Consider the following 20,913-nt stretch of genomic DNA (forward strand, 5'->3'; position numbering starts at 1 on the left):
GCAAGGGAGCTCTCTGGGGTCTCTTTTATGAGGGCACTAATCCCATTCATGAAGGCTCCATCCTCATGACCTATTCACCTCCCCAACACCCCATCTCCTAACACTGTTGCACTGGGCATTAGGATTTAACATACGAATTTTGGAGAGACACAAAAATTCAGTCTATAGCCATGCAGGAGCCCTCAAGGTCAAGTTTAGCACTCCCTTGTCTGTGTTATGTCTCTGAGGACACCGATTCACCTCCACACTGATGTTTTTTAAAAATGGGGATTCACTTGAGGGTAGTGTTTAAAAGCATGGGGTCTGGGGCCACTTACCAGGTGCTCTGCTATGAGATCTTGGGCAGGTGACCTTAATCTCAATGAAATGCCTCCGTTTCCTCATCTGCAAAGTAGAGATTGGTACTTATCTCCAAAGGACTGTGGAGAGGATTACAAATAATAGGTACGAAGCACTCAGAGCAGTGCCCAGGACAGAGGAAGAACTCAGGAATTGCTTACTGTCTTTCTTCTTAGGAAAAACCTGACAACCTGAAAAAAGCTGACAATTCCTTGCAGGCTTTTACCATCTCCATTTCCAGTCTAGACTTCCCACACCATCTCCAAATTTTGGCCTCTGTCTCAGCTCTTCTTGTTATGGAAGAAGGTCACAACTTTCATGCAGGGCACAGGGAGAGGTGGCAGCTGCAGGACCACCCCCACCCACTATAGGGAATTCTCCCAGTGTCCTAAAATTCTATACCATCCTAACTTACCTGGTGCCAGAGAGAATGAAACCCAGTCCTGCAACGCACAGAGAATATCAACCTCTATTTCAACAAAATGGAACCAAATACTTTTGATATTACAGTGAAATCCACTGCCTCAAAACTGTTCATCTGAAATGTTCTGCTAATAGGAGAAATGATGGTGTTGAGTAATAACAGACAACATGTTTCTTTTCCTAGTTAAAACTATGCACATCTAAGCTTTTGGAGCAAGGCTGGATGGAGGGAGTTCTCATTTAGAGTACATTCACCATGGAATTTGGCATTGATGTTCTCTAAGTGAATGCAGTTAATAGATCAATTTGGTTGGGGAAAAAACAACTATCCCAGGACTTTTTCAATACAGGTAGACCTGACCACGCTGTATGGTTCTAACAGCTGGAAAATACAATAAAAGGAGCAGAACTTAGGGTATATAAAATCAAATTATATATGACGTCTTACTGATTCTGATGGCCAAATGTCCCCAGCTATACACATTCCCATGGAGATTAGCTTGTTCAAAGGAACAAATTGGAAAGGTTTTTAAAAATAGAGGTATTATATAATTGAGACGTAATTCTGAGATCCCAAATATATGCTCTTACTTTCCTGGCTTCTCCACATTCTCCACTCATGGATCATCCTGGTTAATGCACTGATAACCTAGTTTTCAACAGAAACATACAGGTTAGATGAATGAGATGTTAAAGAATCGCAACTTTAAAGGACATTTTATATTTTTAATATGTTGTACCAAATAGTTGTAAAGAGCAAAAACCCTACAGTAGCTTCTGATTTTCAAAAACAAAGACCAAAATTTTACCGGGGAAAAAAAAGATCTCATACACCCCAAACTCCCAAATCAACCCAACTGAGATTTGACATGAGATCTATATTAAATGAAATTCCACACATTGCATTTAACTCAGTTGCTGGAGGACGTTCTCTCATTGTGAGAAGAAATAGCACGGAAATAACATGTGTCACGGAAGCAGGTTTGAAACCTTTTATTGAACAGGCAATGCATTGTGCAATAGTGAGGGATACAGGTGCCAAGTGGAAAAGTTTAAAAATTAATTTTGGAAAGAGTCTATGAATTGATGAACCCTGCTGTGTTCCTTCCACTCCTTCTTGGAGTAGCTGCCTTCAGGAAAACAGACCGTGTTATAGCTGCTCTTGGAAATGGCATCCCTGTTTTACCATGAATGTCATGCCTAACAGTAAACATGAAAGGAGAAGATGGGCTCCACAGGCAGGACAATGGCCAGAGACACAGCTGATCTCAGATGGAGGTGCAGACACACGTTCTCCCGGAAGGCCCTCCGAGTTCTGCATCCACACTTCATTTGCATTTCCTTCCCTGCCCGAGCCTTCTTTATCCTGGGGATTCTGAAAGACTCACATTCATACCTGTGGGCACAGAACCTCGTTCCTGGCCCTTTTCAATGGTTTTCTTGTCCTCGGGCACCTCTGGCCCAGGCCCTTGGCGATGTGTCTGTCCAACTTGTCTGCCTGGTTTCTTCCTCTTCCCCGAGCTCGTTCTCCTGTAACCTGATGATAAAATCACTCAAGTTTCAGTTTGCTTGCCTTGATTTAGTGGCAGTTTTAAAGAAAGTGACCCGTCAAGGTAGTGGACATTCTTTACCAGCACACTGTTAACCTATTTTATAATTTGGGGCATGTCGCTCCAAGCTTGTGACTTCTTTCTGGCAAGTTCCATCCAGGATGGCTGGTCTGTGCTGGCATAGCTGGCCCTCTTCAGCTGATGCAATTCTTTCTCCATCATCACTGCCGACTGGGCTGCTGGAGAGAAGACAAAACAAACGGAAATGTGAGAAACGAGTTTGGATTTGCACTTAAGCCTCCTGCACGCCTTTAAACTACAGGTCCAAGGTCTTAACCGTGGTCTCAAACATAAAGCCTGTAAACGTGTAAAGAAGATTTCAGCGTGGAATAACTTATGTGCTAAAAAGACTTCAGAGCAGGCTCAAACAGTTCCAGTGATGCAGTTAGGTGAGAGAAACTTTCCCAGTAAAGCTGCCGGAACTCTGTGTGTGAATATTCTTAACACTGCTGAACTGCACACTTAAAAAAGGGTTAAGATGGTGAATTCTGTTATGTGTATTTTACCACAACGAAAACTAAATTTAAAAATACTGATACATGCCACAACAAAGATGAACCTAGAGACATTATGCTCAGTGAAAGAAGCCAGATACAAAAGAACACATATTTTATGATGCCATTTGTAAGACACATCCCAAAAGAGGCAAACAGAGAGAGACAGAAAATAGAGAGCTGGGGGGTGGGAATGGTGAATGACTGTAAATGGGCATGAGGTAGCTTTTTAGGGTGAGGGAGATGTTCTCACATTGGACTGTGATGGCTGGACAACTCAGTAAATATATACTCACTGAACTGTATGCTTAAAATGGGTGAGTTTTTTGCCATGTAAATGATTATGTCAATAAAAGCTGTTTTTAAAAAATCAACGTGGCAAGTCATTCAGAAAAACAAAACAGAACACAACATGGCAGGACCAAACCCGGAAATGCATTCCAAAGTGTTCAGTACTCTTTTCGGGTTTCATACCCAAGTTCTGATGGGACAAGGAGATCCCTCTTTGAAGCCCCTCCTGGAGGTGGAGCTTTGTCCCCTGTCTCTGGTCCACAGCGGGCTTGGCAGGGGTCATCAGGAAAGACTTGCTGCGGACGAAGTCGGCTTGCTTCACAGACTCCTGTGAGGACGTAAGAAAGACACACGCTGTCCTGTCACCTGAGATTCAGATGGGGACAAACCTAACCAAAGGCAATGACCCACGGGGTTTTTCTGTCAACGTGCATCATGCTACTGGCACTTTCTCGGGGGAGCTCTGCTTTGGGTACTGGCTGCCATCTGGCTTCCAGGATGCCGGAGTCCACTCGTGCAGGCCTCCTGGGCACACACAGGTGTCCTGGCTTCTGCCCTGTCCCCAGCCCTGGCCTCAACCCCAGACGTCAGGCAGCAGGGTTCCATTGGAAAGGCAAAATGAACTGTGTTTGGAAATAGTTTCTGAGACTTTTATGACACTTGGTATGATCATGGATGCCGGGGTCACTGGTGAATATTTGTTTTATGAATTCCCTAAGCCTGCAGGAGGGTTTCCAAGCTTGGGTACGATTGTGGTTTTGGTTAAAATGGAGAGAAGCAGGTTCTACCGCAGGCTCAGGCTCACTTCCCCGCATGGCTGAAATGTGCTTTGGGATTTACCATGGCAACTGGGGGAACATAAAAGCTCCGAGTCTCAGCCTGCTTCTAAGCACAGTTGTTTGGGTTTGGTAACGCTGTTTTCAGTCCGGAGTGTAAAAGGGAGCCCCAGGTTCCAGCCCTGCAGTCCTAGGTGAGGAATAAGGACCCCAGCGGGTGGCCAGCATAGCAGCAAAAGCAGAACTCGGTCATTATTGCAAAATGAGTCGAGATGGAGCTGTTGACATGGTCGCCTAGCGTCCAACTGAGAAGTTATTTTAACCCGGTCCATCTCTCCAGATGCTGAGCTGCGTTGCCGAGGAGGCCGGGAGCACAGGGCTGTCTCCACCGCCTGAGTGATCCATGGCTTCTCTGACGCCCTAGCCGCCCAGCACACGCACAGGGCAGACATCAGAGCAGCAGTCATCACAGGCGACGGTCCCTGTAATGGCCGTGCAGGACATGAGGCCATCACGGGGTCCCGGGTCCCAGCCCCGCCGGGGGCTCTCCCCTGCATCCACAGGGACAGGGAATGTTTGCTCTAAGCACCTGGGTTCTCTCGGGCGCCTTGGCTGGCCTTCCTGTGTCAGACTTCAAGGTCCCAGCCCCAGGCTTGTCCTCCTGGCTGGATGGCTGCTCCGGGGCCCCTCGCCGCTTCTGCCGCCCGACGGTGATCCAGGGCGGCGCGGGCTGGCCGTCGGTCCCAGGCCCTGCTGCCTTCTCTGTGGGTAAAGACACAGGTTATGCAAAACAGTCCTGGTCACCTTCAGCCCCCTTGTGGCTTCTCCCACCCAGAGAGCACGGCACAGGGGCTCTGGGAGACGGCGGCAGGGAAGGAGGTCTGGGAGCCTCTCTGGTGACACTAGTACTTTGTTTTCAGGGACTTCGTTTTCTCAGTTAAAGACAAATCAAAGAGATTATGCTCCTCCAGTCTGAGCCACAAAGAATCAAATGCAACTGCTCCTATACACACATTTTAAAGTCGCCTTCCTCCTATGGGATACCTTAGAGAATGAGATAAGAGTCAGTACATAAATAGGTCAGGTTTCTTTAATATAGGGCTGTCACTCTAGACCAGTACATACCACCCAATACCCGATCTACTTGGGACGTTCTTCTTCTCTTTTCTTTTAGAAATTATAAGCACAACCTTCCCTTGTGGAGACTGACACCAAAAGTAAGCTGTGGCTGTTTTCCTTGATGTTCAGGAGAGAAGAGAAATAATGCCTTTAAAACCAAAACATTTTGCTGAATTTCCTTCCATGTTCGCAGTGCTTATTTTGGGCAGTAAAACTGTGGGTCATTCCCCCCTTTCCCTTGCTTTTTGACTCTTGTGTATTTTCATATTTTCTATGATGAGAATTTATTATCTTCATCGACAGAAAAAAGAAGCCAGTTTGTTTTCTTCAAGGAAACGGAATGATTAAATAAGTGGCTTCTCACAGGTCTCTGGAAAGCACCCTGAATCCAAGGGTTCCCCACAAGCTGTCCTCTCTGAATATTTGCCAGCCAGCCCACAAAGCAAGTGGATGGTTACCTCCATCCCCACCCGGCTCCTTCCTGCTTCCCGTGTCCACAGGGCAGCCCCGCCAGCAGGTACAGGCCACACCCGGGTCACAGCCACATGCGAGGACGGCCAGGGAGAGTCAGCATCCTCATTCTTTGTGGCCTGATAGATGCCACCCCTTGTTCTGGCATGTTTAGAATTTTACTCTATTTGGTTTGGCTTCCGTCTCCAGTTCAACATGGAGTCCTTTTCTGCCAGTCCCCTGGTCACCAAAGAGGGGCGAGGGACAGAGCCACTGCCCTGCAAGCTTTGGCCTCCCGGCAGGTGGAGAGGAACCTTGGGCTTCACATGCACTGAACTGTCCTTGGCCCCTGCAAACCCTGCTCCGTCTCCTCAACTTACCCCCTTGTCCCCTCCGGCCTCTCAGGCTCCCCCTGGCCTCTGACCACTTCCCCGTTGCTTTGCAAAACACTTGGGTCTCCCACAGCTCAAAACAACAACAACAACAAAAAACAGCTCCAGGAGCCTCGCCACCCCCCTTGGAGCCCCATTCTTGACCCTCCTCTGCCCTCAACTCCAATGGCTCCTGCCCGTGTCTCTTCAGCTAATCCTGGATCCTGACACAACGTGAGCGCTACACTCTCCATACGCCCAACCACTGGACCATAGATCAGAGGACTCTCCCATCCTCTGGCTACTTTACCCCTGAAGCTCGGATGTGGCCATATAACCCATCCTGGAGGCCTGTCCACCTTGGGCATCCCCTCTGCAGGTCCCTGCTGGACTCCTGCTCCTAAACCTGGAATTTCTCCTTGTTCCCAACCCTCAGCCTTTTTCTCTTCTTCCCCAAATGGTCTCTGTTCCACTCCTGACCTTCAACACTCAGATTTGCTCAGATTGCTTCCAAATGTGTAATCCAGCCCTATGTCTATTCTTAGCCAGAGCCCAGCATTTCTACTCCCCGTCCGCCTTCCTTCCTTCCTCCCTCCCATTCATTCATTCACTCATTGTTTGCTATGGGCAGGACTGTGTTAAATGCTAAGGTGAAAGAATTAAAAAAAACCCTGTTTCTTCAAAGAGCTCCAAGTCCAGTGGAGGAGACGAAGCAAAAACAAGTCACTCAATGGAAACTGGAAAATGCTACACTTCACAACGTGCTGTGTAGACACAGGGTAACACCGGTGGGTAGGACCTGAGGATGCTGTCTGTGGTTGGGACCTGGAGAAGGAACCTTCTAGGCTGAGCAGAGGGGTAAGGAAAGGCCTCCCAGGTGGATAGGGCAGAGGGCAGAACTGCCAGCAGGCCGGCCCAGAGGGGCTGGAACGCAGGCTAGGCCAACTGAGGGGGCCTCCCTGGCCTTTTTCTTGTCTATAACGTGGAGCCACAGGGCTTTAAACTCTGGGTATACTCTGGAGGCTGCGCGAGGAGTAAGTCTGAGCAAGGGGACAGCAGGCTGGAGGCGGGGGGTGAGGAGGGAGGCTGTGGCCACGGTCCAGGACAGGCTGTGAATCAGATCAGGGCCCTGTGGTCCTTGCCCCCCATGTCCTCCGCCTGCCTTTTGTCTGTGGAAAACCTTTAGCCAAAGAATAAATTTAATCCGAGAAGTGAGAAAATACAGAAACAAAGGAAAACAGTCAAAGGAGACCAAACAATAATAGTTGAGTCAGTAAGCAAAGTCAAGGACCTTTAGTTCCTCCTCAAGGGAATAGATAATATTCTGAGCCATCTCCTGTGAGCTGTCTTATAGATACTGAAACCCTCACCAGGTGGAAGAAGTTCCATGACATAAGCTGCCACAGTTCCAAGAATTGGCCTCAAAGACATGGAAACAAACCCACCCCGAAACTAAAGATTAACTGTACCTAAAACAGTCAAGATGACGCTGGTCAGACCACTGATGACCAATTTCTTGATGACCGTCAGAGCTGACTGTGCTGTTTCTGCGTGTAGCCCCTGCACTCTGTCTATAACAGCTCTTGCCCCCTGACTGTCAGTGGGGGGGAGTCGGCCTTTGGACAGGTGCCCCCCACCCCAGTTGCTGGCATCCAAAATAAAGCAAACTTTCCTTTCCACCAACCTGGCCTCTTTAATGGCTTTTGAGAGGCGAGCAGCCGGACCCCACTTTCGGTTGCAGTTGGACACTGGCACCAGGATCACCCCCTCACGTCCACCAAGTTGGCACCCGGATGCCATCTCCTCTATGAAGCCTGTTCTGGTCACCTAGCTGGACATGCTCTCCCTCCTAATCCTCTGGAACTCTCTTGAGACATTTGCCCCGACACATCGGCCAGCTGACCATCCACCCCACTGACATATGCTTTCCTTATTATTATTTTTTTAATTAATTTATTTATTTTTGGCTGCATTGGGTCTTCGTTGCTGCGCGTGGGCTTTCTCTAGTTGTGGCGAGCGGGGGCTGCTCTTCGTTGTGGTGCACGGGCTCTAGGCGCGCAGGCTTCAGTAGTTGTGGCTTGCAGGCTCAGTAGTTGTGGCTCACAGGCTTAGTTGCTCCGTGGCACGTGGGATCTTCCCGAACCAGGGCTCGAACCCGTGTCCCCTGCATTGGCAGGCAGATTCTTAACCACTGCGCCACCAGGGAAGCCCTGACATATGCTTCTGGTCATTAGAACTTATTTACTAAACAAACACACGGCAGAGACTACATAGCAAGTGCTGTTCTAATATTAGCTTATCTACAATGTAATTTTACATTTTATTTCTTGTCCAGAGAACCCAGTGATTGCCCGGCACACAGAAGGCAGGCTGGGTGGCTGCGTATTTTACAGAAAGTCTGCATTTCCCATCCCTTGTTCCAGAGAGTCCTCATAATCTGTCTTTCTGGACTTTTCTTAAAGGGGCCCTTTCACTTCCTCTTAGATCTTTCCTTCATGCTCAGTGGCTGGTCGTGCCCTCTGCTCGACCAGACCAGATGTCTGGTCACACGGTCCTCCCAGCAATACCCAGCACGTGCTGGCCTTTGCTGCAACACAGGGAGACTGGAGAGAGGGCTTCGACTAGGGGTTGAAACTCACTACTTCAGTCAACAAGATATTCTAATGCTTCAGTCAAGACTAAGTGTATTGGAGACAACATTTCCATCTTGGGCTTTAAATCAGAGGCAAATGGTGGCTGGCTGTGCGAGGCCAAGGAGGCCCCGGCATCTCAGTGCTCCAGCTGGCTCCCCGGCCCCCGGGGGGCTCAGTGTCGGGCTCCTGGCACTGGTGTCACTCTGACTATGACGGCACTGACACAGCTCTGATGAATTCCTATACCATGCAGTTGGATGGCTCATATGAGCCAAAAAGAGTATTTTACAACTCATTGGAGAAAGTTGTATGGAACAGGGCATAGGCAGCGTTCCTACAGACAGTGGGGAGAGGGGGCTGGGGACCCCGAGGGTGGGACTCTAACAGGGGTCTACACCCCCTGTGACAGCCAGGACACAGCTGGGACTCGTCAAGAACACCATCTCCTTGTGGAAACAACCTACGTGTCCATCAACAGATGAACGGATAAAGAAGATGTGGTGTATATACACAACAGAATACTACTCAGCCATAAAAAAGAATGAAATAATGCCATTTGCAGTGACATGGATGGACCTAGAGGTTATCATACTAAGTGAAGTAAGTCAGAAAGAGAAAGACAAATAACATATGATATCACTTATACGTGGAATCTAAAATATGACACAAATGAACTTACCAACGAAACAGAAACAGACTCACAGACACAGAGAACAGACTTGTGGTTGCCAAGGGGTGGTGGAGGGATGGAGAGGGAGATTGGGGTTAACAGATGCAAACTATTATATGCAGAATGGATAAACAACAAAGGCCTACTGTATAGCACAGGGGACTACATTCAAAATCCTGTGATAAACCATAATGGAAAAGAATACTAAAAAGAATGTATATAAATGTATAACTGAATCACTCTGTTGTACAGCAGAAATTAACACAACATTGTAAATCAACTATACTTGAAGAAATAACTTAAAAAAAAAAGAACACCATCTTCTGAGTGAGAGGCAATGAGCTGTACAATGTAAACCACCACCGTTTCTTGCCCTCTGGCTAAGAAAATAAAGCAGGTACTCCGCCCTAAGCTAACACACAGTAGGACGGCAGGCTTCTTACACCTCGTAAACATTTGGTAGATGCTGCCGCTTCTGGAGCAGCAATTTTAAAGAATCTTTTTCCTTTTATAAAATATCTTTCTTGTTCATAAAAACACACATGCACAATGTACAAATTCAGAAAGCAGAAGTAGAAAGGAGGAGAACAAAGTTCTTCATGAATCAACACAGCCCCAGAGCGCTATGTTAACATCCCCGCACACAGCTTCGAATCTCTTTTGTTACGTTGTCATCTTAAAAACGCGTATCCACAGCTCATTCCCAGCTCTTCACAATATTCTCTGTGGATGGAGGGGCCCGAGTTCCCTAAGATTTCTGCTCTGAAGTGCAAGCATCACCAGCCTGCGTGACAACGAGCTGAGGCCAGAGCCGTCCCCCGTTTCTGTCTCCCCTCCAGCCCCTCTGCCATCACCCTGGTTTACACGGAGGTGACCGTGTGCCCGGAGAGACACTAAGGGGACCGCTAGGGCGGGGGAAGGGGACCCTGGGGACACAAGGGCCTCACCCACTCTTCGGGCTCCCTGTATGAAAGTTGAAGGTTTTTACAAAAGTACTTATTGATCTACTGTCAGTCTCACCTGACACGGACAGCTCCTGATCTATACAGGCTGGCAAAGTCTGCTTTGCTCTGTATCGGTTCTGGCTGTGAGCCAGGCCGTGCGATGCTACCAGAGAACTTGGGCTTTTAATGCTCACGTGAGCATCTGTAAAGCCGTGCCGAGCATTTTAAGAATGAGAAGGGGTTTCTGGCAGAGAAAGCCCCCATTTTTAATAATTGCGACACGGCTGTGCCCTAGCTCCACCTCCGCAGGGAACTTACCATGCCTTCCTCTGTTCACCCAACAAACACAGTCAGCCCTCGTCCAGGAATTCTGTATTTGACAATTCACCTACTCGCTAAAACGTATTTATAACCCCCAAAATCAATAGTCCTGACCCTTCATGGTCATTTGCAGATGTGCACAGAGCAATGACAACTTTGAGTCCTGGGATGAACACGTTCCCAGCGGATGTGGAACATGGGGATGCTTCTTTCATGTTTCTGCTCTCAGGGTCCTTCACAGTGTACTTAGGGTCACATTTTTCACACTTTTGTGTATTTCTTGGTGATTTTACTGTCTAAAATAGCCCCCATATCTACTGAAGTGCTGTCTGGTGCCCCTAAGCACAAGAAGGCAGTGATGTGTGTTATGGAGAAGATACGTGCGTCAGATGAGCTTCGTTCAGGTGTGAGTTATACTGTTGTTGGCTGGGTGTTGGATGCTTATGAATCAACAATACATATTAAATAAGCTGTCTTTAAACAGAAACACACATAAAACAAGGTTATGTATCAATCACTTGAGAAAAATGTTGTGATTGTGCGCTCACAGGAACCTAACCTTTTATTCCCCCTGGAGCGATGGTTCATGACTCGCTAATTCAGTGTTTGCGGTGACTTTACAGAATGCAGCTACCATGAAAAACGAGAATCAACTGTACCGGGTGAGCACAGGCCCCGTGGGAGATGCTGAGTCTACAGAGAGGAAGGATGTCTCTAACCCAGTGCACCCCTCCAACGCAGGCACGCAGGCTCTCCTACCAGAGCCACCAGGGATAGAGGGGTCCTTCCACTGCTGACACGTGGCCACCGTCCAGGAATGAGTTCTAGAGCCCACTGGAAGGGGCACCGAGGGGCCTCCGGGAACTGGTCTCATTCTGTTTCTTGGTCTGGAGTGTGTTCCGTGTCGGAAAATTCATTGAGCGGCACATGCTCGTCTCTGCATGTATATCATTCTCCAGTCAAAAGCAAAAAACCAAAACAAAAACACAAAAGCCACTCTACGATAATCACAACTCACGCGGTGCTTGGATAGTGACCTGGAGAAGGATCCAGCTCCCTTCCCGTCCTCTGCACTTCCCTCCGGGCCTCCATGCACCTGGAGTTCTGGGACCACCTGCTTTTTCGACCGCTGCTCTCCACCCCCCTATTCTTGCTCTTCCATTCTCCAATGGCTTTTACCCTGAATCCCTCTTCCTGCTCCCATTTCCTCTCCTAAATAAGACCACAGATCAGCAAGGGCAGAGAACCTGCCTCTCTAAACTCCGTGGCAAAATGCAGCTCTCAGGGAGGAGAGCCACTGCATCGGAAAGTCTCTTCCTCAGCCACCAGGGCAAACCGGTCCTTACCCCTGTCCCTCCTTCTAAGTCAGGAGGCACTGCTGGGATCTCGTCACCCCAGCTCCCCTGAAACCTACCTTCCCTTGACCTACTCACTGACCTGATCTGGATGTGCAGGGCCGGGCATCTGATCACCGGCAGACACGTGTACTGGGGGTGGGGCCCAAGGGTCAGACACTTGGCCAGGCTCTTTGTTTGAGTTCAGGGGCTAAGCCTGGGCCTCAGCACGTGAAGGCCGGCAGACCTCGTCCCAGTGTCCAGCCTGAACCTCACACCTCATGGTGGCGACCAGGAAGCCAGTGACAGGCTCCAAGGGCACAGAGCTGTGATGGAGGAGCTTAGATTGAAAGTCCATTTGCTCACGCACCCCTGTGTGTACAATTAAGACCGTCTCCAAGCAGGAGGCAATGACCAAAGTCCTTCTCTGAGTACAGAGACAGCTGGTCTCCATTACCTGCCAGGTGATATAACTGGGACCTTATAAGCATATGGGGATGGAAAGGCACTGTAACTCGAAAATAACTTTGAGCTCAGCAAAGGAGGAAGAGTAGTGAAATTATTATATTACATGGCATCCTCCTACAATTCAGAATGTAAACAGTCACCCCACCTTGGATTCCTGGAGGCTCTCCAGGAATGGCTGGAATTCTGCCTCGAGTGGAATTCTGTCTCGAGTGGCCACTGAGTGGCCAATCCGTGGAGGGACGGCTCTTGTCCACGGAGCTTGGATCTGCCCATCTCTATTACACCTCCCCCTCCCAACCCCAGACAGGTAGGGCCCTTTCCCCGATTCATCACTCAAGAAACGTTAACAGCTAAGGGTTACCAGGTCTCGGTTTTCAGAGCAGTATCATATTCATAATGACCCTCACAACTCGCCTTGTAACGTAGAATACTTTCAAATCCCCATTTCAGAGATGGAAACGCAGAGTCTCACTGTGTAGAGGACTTGCTCAGGGTGACACGGCCAATGTGTCACCAAGGGGGCGTTGGACACAGGCCTCTGGATCCCTAACCTTCATTCACTACGTCGCACACCGTATCATATTAAGGGGCATGACCCCACAACTTTCCCACACATCATGCCCTCCCATCATTGCTTATCATGGAGTGACAAGCAACTGTTAACTCACCCTGGCACTACCGAGGCTTGGGGCTGAATAATTCTCTGCTGGGGGGCGCTGGGGGCCTGTCCTGTGCATCATAGGACGTTTGCCCTCCTCCTACTAGATGCTGGGGGTATCTCCCTTCCTCGCACGGTAGTTGTGACATTCGACCATGTCTCCAGATACTGCGACGTGTCCTCCAGAGCACACAGCCACCCCCCGTTGATACCCCCCCCAACAGAGCATTACAGTGAAGACACTGGCCGCAAAGATGGTCTACACACATGGCCCCAAACGCCACTTCCCTCCAGCCCCCCAGGTCACACGCCAGGTGCCTCTGGGCAAGTCTTTTGGCCTAAGTTTCACTGCGGTCACTTCAGAACACGGCGTCACCTCTGGGCTGAGTCAGCGTTGTCTCCTGCCTCCCTGAATGCAGGGCGTCTGAGCTGGGGGTGGGGGTGGGGGGTCCTTCCCCAGGGGCTGGGGGTCTGGGAAGGAGGGGGTGGGGGACAGGCAGAGCTCTCCTGTGACCGGCGCCTGCCACTGTTCGGGTGGGCTGTGTCCTGGGTGCGTCTGGCAGAGTCCCAAAATGACTCTGAGAGATTCCCACCCACCACCCACCCTCCCCGGCTAGCTCAGCTCCCCTCCACCCACACCGGCTCCTGTCCCCAGAGTCCCTGAGCCCCGTCCCTGTCCCATGGGAGGCCCCCTCGGGATGAGGGAGGCTCCCCTGGTGCCACCCTGTTGAGCTGAGGACTCACAGAACTGCAGCTGTGACCCCTGCAAATGCTCTCTCTTCCTCTCCCCTCTTAGGACCCCTGTGTACACTCAGGGAGGCGGTGGTGGTCCGTGACTCCCACAGTATCCTGCACACGTTCTCTCTGGGGTCTCACGTCTACGCAGCGGTGCCTTCAGCAGAACCGGGACAGGAGAGTTCATGCCCGCGCGCTGGTCTCCGCTGCCCAGAGGAGGTTTCGGTACCTCTCGTACCGGTATGACTTGTACCATGTAAGACTGTATCACAGTTGGCAGTGAAAACGCTCTTGCTGCTCCCTGAGTTACTACTAACCTCATTTTACAAAGGAGGAAGTTAAGACACAGAGGTTGAGAAACTCATTGGCTCCGAATCCCACAGCCCCTGAGGGGTGGACCTCGGAGTCAAGCCTCCAAACCCAGGCTCTTCAATCTCCCCTCTCCCCACCCAGCACCTGCCTGGCTTGCTTCCCAGCCTTGTCCCAGCACCTGGTCACACACACACACACACTCTCTCTCTCTCTCTCTCTCTCTCACACACACACACACACACACACACACACACACACACACACACACACACACACACACACACACACACACACACACACACACGGCTGAGGGCCACCCACTGCAGGCCAGGAGCCCCGCCCCTCCCCCAGGCACAGACACTGCAGAGGATCAAAGCCCCTGAAGTTCTCAGGGACCAGGTGGCAGGGGTGGGGCTGGAGATATCAGAGGGAGGGAAGGAGTGGCAGATGAACTTGGGAAGGCAGAAATGTTGATTTTGGCCAGAATCTAAGAAGCCTTAAATGCCTCACACAGGACTTCGAATTTTATTCTGAATATAATGGGAAGGCATCGGGACTTTTTAAAGAGGAAAGCTCCCGGGCTTCCCTGGTGGCGCAGTGGTTGAGAGTCCGCCTGCCGGTGCAGGGGACACGGGTTCGTGCCCCGGTCCGGGAGGATCCCACATGCCGCGGAGCGGCTGGGCCCGTGAGCCATGGCCGCTGAGCCTGCGCGTCTGGAGCCTGTGCTCCGCAACGGGCGAGGCCACAGCAGTGAGAGGCCCGCGCACCGCAAAAAAAAAAAGAGGAAAGCTCCGCAGTTAGATCCATGACTTGGGAAGAGAGGGTGAGGAGAGAGTTGGGGGAGGAGGTGCTGCACGTGTCAGGTTAAAGGTTGCTGAGGGCTGACCTGGGTGCAGGTGGATAAAGACATGTCACGTTAGGATGACCAGGACTTGCTGACCAAGGTGTAAAACATGACTGACATTCTTCATCCATCAGATTGAAAAAAAAGAAATTAAAAACAGACTGATAACACCTAGTGCTGATGAGGGACTGGAGAAATAGTCTCTACTCTATTCTTAGAAGTGTAAACTGGTACAACATTTACGGAGGGTCATTTGAAGTTGTGTATTAAATTAAAACTTCACAAGCTCTGTGAGCCAGAAAACCCACTTTTAAGAATCTAGCCTAGATATGGAATTCCCTGGCCGTCCAGTGGTTGGGACTCCACACTTTCACTGCCAAGAGCCGGGGTACAATCCCTGGTCAGGGAATTAAGATCCCATAAGCCGCAGAGCGCAGTCAAAAAAGAAAAAAGAAGAAGACAAAAAAGAATCTAGCCTGGAGAAACAACTGTGTGAATACACTGAGCTAAAGCGAACAAGGAGGGTGACGGCACCACTGTTAGCAAAAGGGAAAACACCTCAAAACAACTGGAACTCCCTTCAGCGGGGGAACGGCTAAATAAAACACGGTACACGTACTCCGTAGCCCTTAAAAAGAACGAGGACAAGCGGCTCATTCTGATCAGAACAGACGCCCAGCCTGTACTGTGGACTGAAAATATCTACTTGCAAGCCAACATGCATTTTTGCGATTCTTAAAAAAGGACTGCTGTGCCTATATATCAACATTGATGTAGCTATGACTGCAATGGCCATGGGAAAAGAGCTGGGATGAACCTGTTAGTGTGGTTCCTTCCGTTTGTCTGTGTGTGTGTGGGTGGGGGGGGTGGGTGATTAGAGAGGTTCAGAGGTGGGTGGAAAGGAGGCTACTACCTATTTCTTTGGTGCCATTTAGAAGATTATTTTACAATTTACATACAGTGAAATTCATCTTTTCGGTCGTACAGTTCTATGAGTTTGAACACATGCTTAGATTCTTCTAACAACCATCACACATGGGCTGCAGAACAATGTGAACACCCCACAAAATTCCCTGGTACTACCCCTTGGTAGTCAGACCCCACCTCTACTCCCAAAGCCTGACATCTGCTGATCTGCTGTCTCTGGATTGTTGCTTCTTTCAGACATCATATAAATGGAATAATACAGTTGATAATCTTTTGAGACCGGCTACTTTCACTTAGCATATGCATTGAAGATCCATCCGTTATCGTGTGTGTCAACAGTTCATTCCTTTTTACTGCTGACTAATATTCCATTGTGTGGGTTGTTTATCCACTGGCCAGTTGAGGGATATTTGGGTTGTGTCTAGTGTTTGGTGATTATGAATAATGCTGCTATAAACATTTGTGTTCAGGCTTTTGTGTAACCTAAGTTTTCCTTTATCTAGGATAAATACCTAGAAGTGGGATTGGTGGGCTGTAAGGTAAGTGTACTTTTAATTTTGTAAGAAGCTGCCAAATTGTGTTCCAAAGTGACTGTACCAGCGACTTCCCTGGTGGTCCAGGGGCTGAGACTCCACGCTCCCAATGCAGGGGGCCCGGGTTTGATCCCTGGTCAGGGAACTAGATCCCACATGCATGCCGCAACTAAGAGTTCACATGCCCCAACTAAGGAGCCTGCTGGCCGCAATAAGACCTGGCACAGCCAAATAAATAAATAAATAATAATAAAAACAAAAACAAAGTGACTGTACTGTTGTACATTTCCACTAGCAATGAGTGAGAATTCCAGTTGTCCTGCAGCCCTCTGGGCACATGGTATTATCAGCATTTTTAATTTTAGCCATTCTAACATGGCTAAAATGAGATACTAATGTGATAGTATCTCATTATGGGTTTTTATTGGTGTTTCTCTAATGGTTAATGATGACGATTATCTTTCATGTGCTTATCTGCCATCTGTATATTCTCTCTGGTGAAATAACTATTCATATCTTTTGCCCATTTTCTAATGTATTTTTTGGTTTTGTACTGTTGAGTTTTGAGAATACTTTATATATTTTAGATACCAGTCCTTCACTGGATATATGGTTTGCAGATATTTTCTCATAACACATAGCTTGTCTTTTCATCCTCTTAATGGGGTCTTTGGCAGAGCAAAAGTTTTAAATTCTTAAGTCCAATTCATCAATTTTTCCTTTCATGGATTATGCTTTGATGTCAAGTCTAAGAACTCTTTGCCTAGTCCTATGCTCCAAATATTTTTTTCCTAAGTTCCTACAAGTTATATAGTTTCATTTTACCTTTTTAAAAAAAAAATTTATTTATTTATTTTTTATTTGGGTGCATTAGGTCTTAGCTGCAGCATGTGGGATCTAGTTCCCTGACCAGGGATTGAACCCGGGCCCCCTGCATTGGGAGCACAGAGTCTTAGCCACTGGACCACCAGGAAAGTCCCCTCATTTTACCTGTAAGTCAGTAAATCCTTTGAGTTAATTTTTGTATATGATGTGAGACTGGTCAAAGTTCACGTTTTTGCATCTGGATGTTCACATGCTCCACAACCATTTGTTGAAAAGGTGAAGTAAAACCAAACGATACGGCCACATTTTTTACAAGGGTGCAAAAGTAATTTGCCTGTGCTCCGTGGATCTGTAAATTTGTTTTTCCAAAATGTAGGAAGTTTTCAGTCATTATTTCTTCAGATTTTTTTTTCTATTCAAATCTATTTCTCCTCTTCTCTTGGACTCCTATGACATGAATGTTAGACTTTTTAATATTGTTGCTCTGGCCCCCAAGGCTTTTTTAAAAATCTTTTTTTCTCTTTGTGCTCAGGATGTTTTCTATCGATCTATCTTTAAGTTCACTGACCCTTTCTTCTATCATCTCCATTCTCCTAGTGAACTCTTCCAATGGATTTTTAATTTCTGTTATATTTTCCTGTTCTAAAATTTCTCTTTGGCTTTTTAAAATAGCTTCTATTTGTTTACAGAGAATCTTCCCATTTGTTTCAAGAGTGCTCACCCTTACATCTTGGAACCATGGTATAACAGTTGCTTTAACATATTTTTCTAATAATTCCAACCTTTGGATCATCTCAGGGTTGATGCTTGTTGATTGCCTCTTTCTTTGAGAATTCTTTTGGTTTTCATGGTACTCTGTAGGTTGAATAATTTTGGTTTGTATCCTAGACATTTTGAGTATTATGTGGAGACTTGGTCCTGTTAAAATTCTCAAAGGTTCTTCTGTGCTGATCTGCAGGTGCATCTCAGGGCCAAGCCCAGGATTTCATACCTGTATGTGAAGGACCCTCCTCAGGTGTTTCCCTTCTGTGGTTTTTCACACCCCAAGATTCTCTGGCTAGAAAGCCGCGATTCAGCCTCTGCATTGCTCTGCATTCTTATGACCGGGACCACCTGAGGGGCAGAGTGGCGAGGGAAGGGAACCTGCAGGACCACCAGCACAATTGTTGGGGGGTGTGGCTTCACTATGGGCTCTGCCACGGGGGTGTCCTAGCCGAGGAGAGTGATCGCACTGGGAGGCAAGCGAGGATGAGCGGATGTACACAGTCTGAGGAGCACAGGGAAGGCGGGGGAAATGGAGGCCCAGGGTGTGGACCACACTTGCCAGCAAGGGACCATGAGGGTACGGATAAGGCTAAAAAGAAAGGCAGGTGTGAACAAAGTTTGCTTTTCTTTAAGAATAAAAGACCTGTATATATATATATATATATATATATTTTATACAAAAAAAAAAACCCAACACAAAATCCCACCAAACTCCTTGTATTCTACTCAAATGAACTTGAATACACTGAAATAACTTTTTTTTTTTTTTTTTTTTTTTTGCGGTACGCGGCCCTCTCACTGTTGTGGCCTCTCCTGTTGCAGAGCACAGGCTCCAGATGCGCAGGCTCAGCGGCCACGGCTCACGGGCCCAGCCGCTCCGTGGCATGTGGACCGGGGCACGAACCCACCTCCCCTGCATCGGCAGGCGGACTCTCAACCACTGCGCCACCAGGGAAGCCCTGAAATGACTTTGTCGTTAGAGACGGTGACAGTCTTTTTGAGCTCATTTCCTCTAGAAAATCTCCCTGCCATCCAAAGCAAGATGGGCATCTACCTACAGTCGCCACCACCTGCCTCCCCAGGCCCCTGAGCTCCCGGACAGCGAGGCTGGCGTTCTCTTCCTGACCACCTTTTAGGGCCAGCACAGTGCAGTCTGCATGGCAGGAGTACATGAATGTTTGTTGAAAGAATGAATATGCATGAATGAGTGAGGACTGGCTCCAGGACCTGGTGTGCCACTGTCACCAGCCCGGGCTGGAGGGAACGAGCATGGACTAGAGGCAGAGGCTGGTTATCAAATGAGGCCCCTGGTGAGAAGAGCGCTTTGTCCAGCTACTCTCCAAAATATCCAACAAGTGTCCACCACTACACAGAAAATAAAACACACACACACACACACACACACACAAAGGAGACTAGAAGGAAGGCCAACAGGGATAACATCCAGAGAGTGGACCTACGGACGACGACGTTTTTCTATATGTTTTGTGTATTTCACCATTTTTCCTGTTCCATCTCTAATCCTGTGCACAGGAAGCTGCTTCCAGACTGGTGACTTAGACTCTGGGACGGACTGGGCCAACAGGAGGATGGGAACTGTCTGCACATATGAACAGGGCTGATAACCCAGGGCCATTCACCTCCTACGGCAAGTGAGCAGACTGATTGGTCTCCTCTGCATCAACGAGCACAAACGTACGGGGCTCACAGCGACCACCCCAAGGTGCCCTGTGAGGCTCAGCCCGGTCGGCAAGCTGGGCTCCTCTGTTTATTGCCAACAACCTTATCCTCCCCGAATCCCACACCCCCGGGGTTTCTGCATCTTCAAGGAAGGAAGACAGGGTGGAGGGGACAGGTGGGGGAAGAAGCAGGAGTGCTGAGACAAAGTAGCTGGAGTCCCCGAGATGGAACTGTGCGCATCTGGGACGCCTCCATAACCCAACTTTATGGTGCTCACCCCTGGAAGGGGGGCAGGGGAGATGGCAGCCCATCTGGGAGCTCTAGGTAAAAGCACCTGCCACCACGAGATAATAAACAGAAATAATTAGGCCTTCCTGGAAAACTGGGTAATACTGTTATTACAACGTTTTATTATCTGTATGTTTTACAAGAATTTAATTGCCTTCAGCTGCTATAATTTGGGAGCCATGAGGACGAGAGCAGAAATAATAACGAATTGAACCACAAGCAGACCCAGGGTCTGGAGAAGGAGTGGAGGCTGCTTCACTGATGGGCTCTGGGAGCCTGGGGCTCTGAGATTCTGCTCTGGCCTGCAGGAGACAGCCCCCAGACCCCACGGTCCCAGGGGGCACCAGACAGCAGCCCCAGCCTGCCTGGCTCTCGTCCCTCAAATACCATCCACCCTGGGAGGGTTGGTTCCCAACAGAATGTAAGAATTACCTCCTCTCTTTGCATCGAAATGAAAATCACTACCCTTGCCCCCTAAAGCAACCTAGATTCTGCCACTCCAGAATTCATCTGAGTCAGTTACTTCTGTGGCTTAGGGAGTGCTAATAAAGCTAGTCGGACAACACAATTCTCTTCTATTTAAGCAAAGCCGTTAATAAGTATTATATTGTATTTTACAAATCAAAAGAAAAAACAGAAGCTCTCTAACTACAGACCATTCCAGCCAGTTGACAGTGAAAAAAGCCTGACTCTCACAGCTTAAGCTGAGGAAGTTATAAATTATCAATGTGTCAAGCATCGCCCTCTGAAGCTTCTTTTCCAGATCTGACCATGAATCCTGTCTTTAAGTTCTATTCATTCAGCAAGCCTGCGAGAGACATCAATTCTAGCCCACGAAGGTGGGTGGTGCTGATGTCAGGGTTTTACCTGCACCCTCCTCCGCCCTGGCTATTTCAATGGCTTTTTGAATCACTCTATAATAGCTTCAGTAACCTGGAAATTTGCAGAGTGGATAATCAGCTACAGCTTGAACCTCCCCCAAAGTTCCCTCACTGATGATCCTAATGTAGCAGCGGCAGCCACAGCAAATCACAGCGGAGCCAAGGGGCCTGGATCAGGAAGGCTGCACGCGTCGGCTCTTCTGGGGGCGTTTTCCTGAAACT

At 48.5% G+C, this 20,913-nt stretch overlaps 1 protein-coding gene across 1 annotated transcript in view; it reads right to left on the minus strand.

Moving 5' to 3' along the window:
- Positions 1-1,740: 1,740 nt before the first annotated feature.
- The window catches only part of CRACDL (CRACD like), a 65,418-nt gene continuing 46,245 nt past the window's right edge, over positions 1,741-20,913 (minus strand). Inside the window, exons 8-10 of the mRNA XM_082642434.1 lie at positions 4,523-4,695; positions 3,341-3,485; positions 1,741-2,551 (exon numbers count right to left, since the gene is read on the minus strand). Of these exons, the coding sequence (XP_082498560.1) occupies positions 2,409-2,551; positions 3,341-3,485; positions 4,523-4,695 (461 nt within the window). The 3' untranslated portion in view covers positions 1,741-2,408. The remainder of the gene's footprint in view (positions 2,552-3,340; positions 3,486-4,522; positions 4,696-20,913) is intronic.

The sequence above is a fragment of the Mesoplodon mirus genome (genome assembly GCF_964341445.2).
Source record: "Mesoplodon mirus genome assembly, chromosome: 14".
Classification (NCBI taxonomy): domain Eukaryota; kingdom Metazoa; phylum Chordata; class Mammalia; order Artiodactyla; family Ziphiidae; genus Mesoplodon; species Mesoplodon mirus.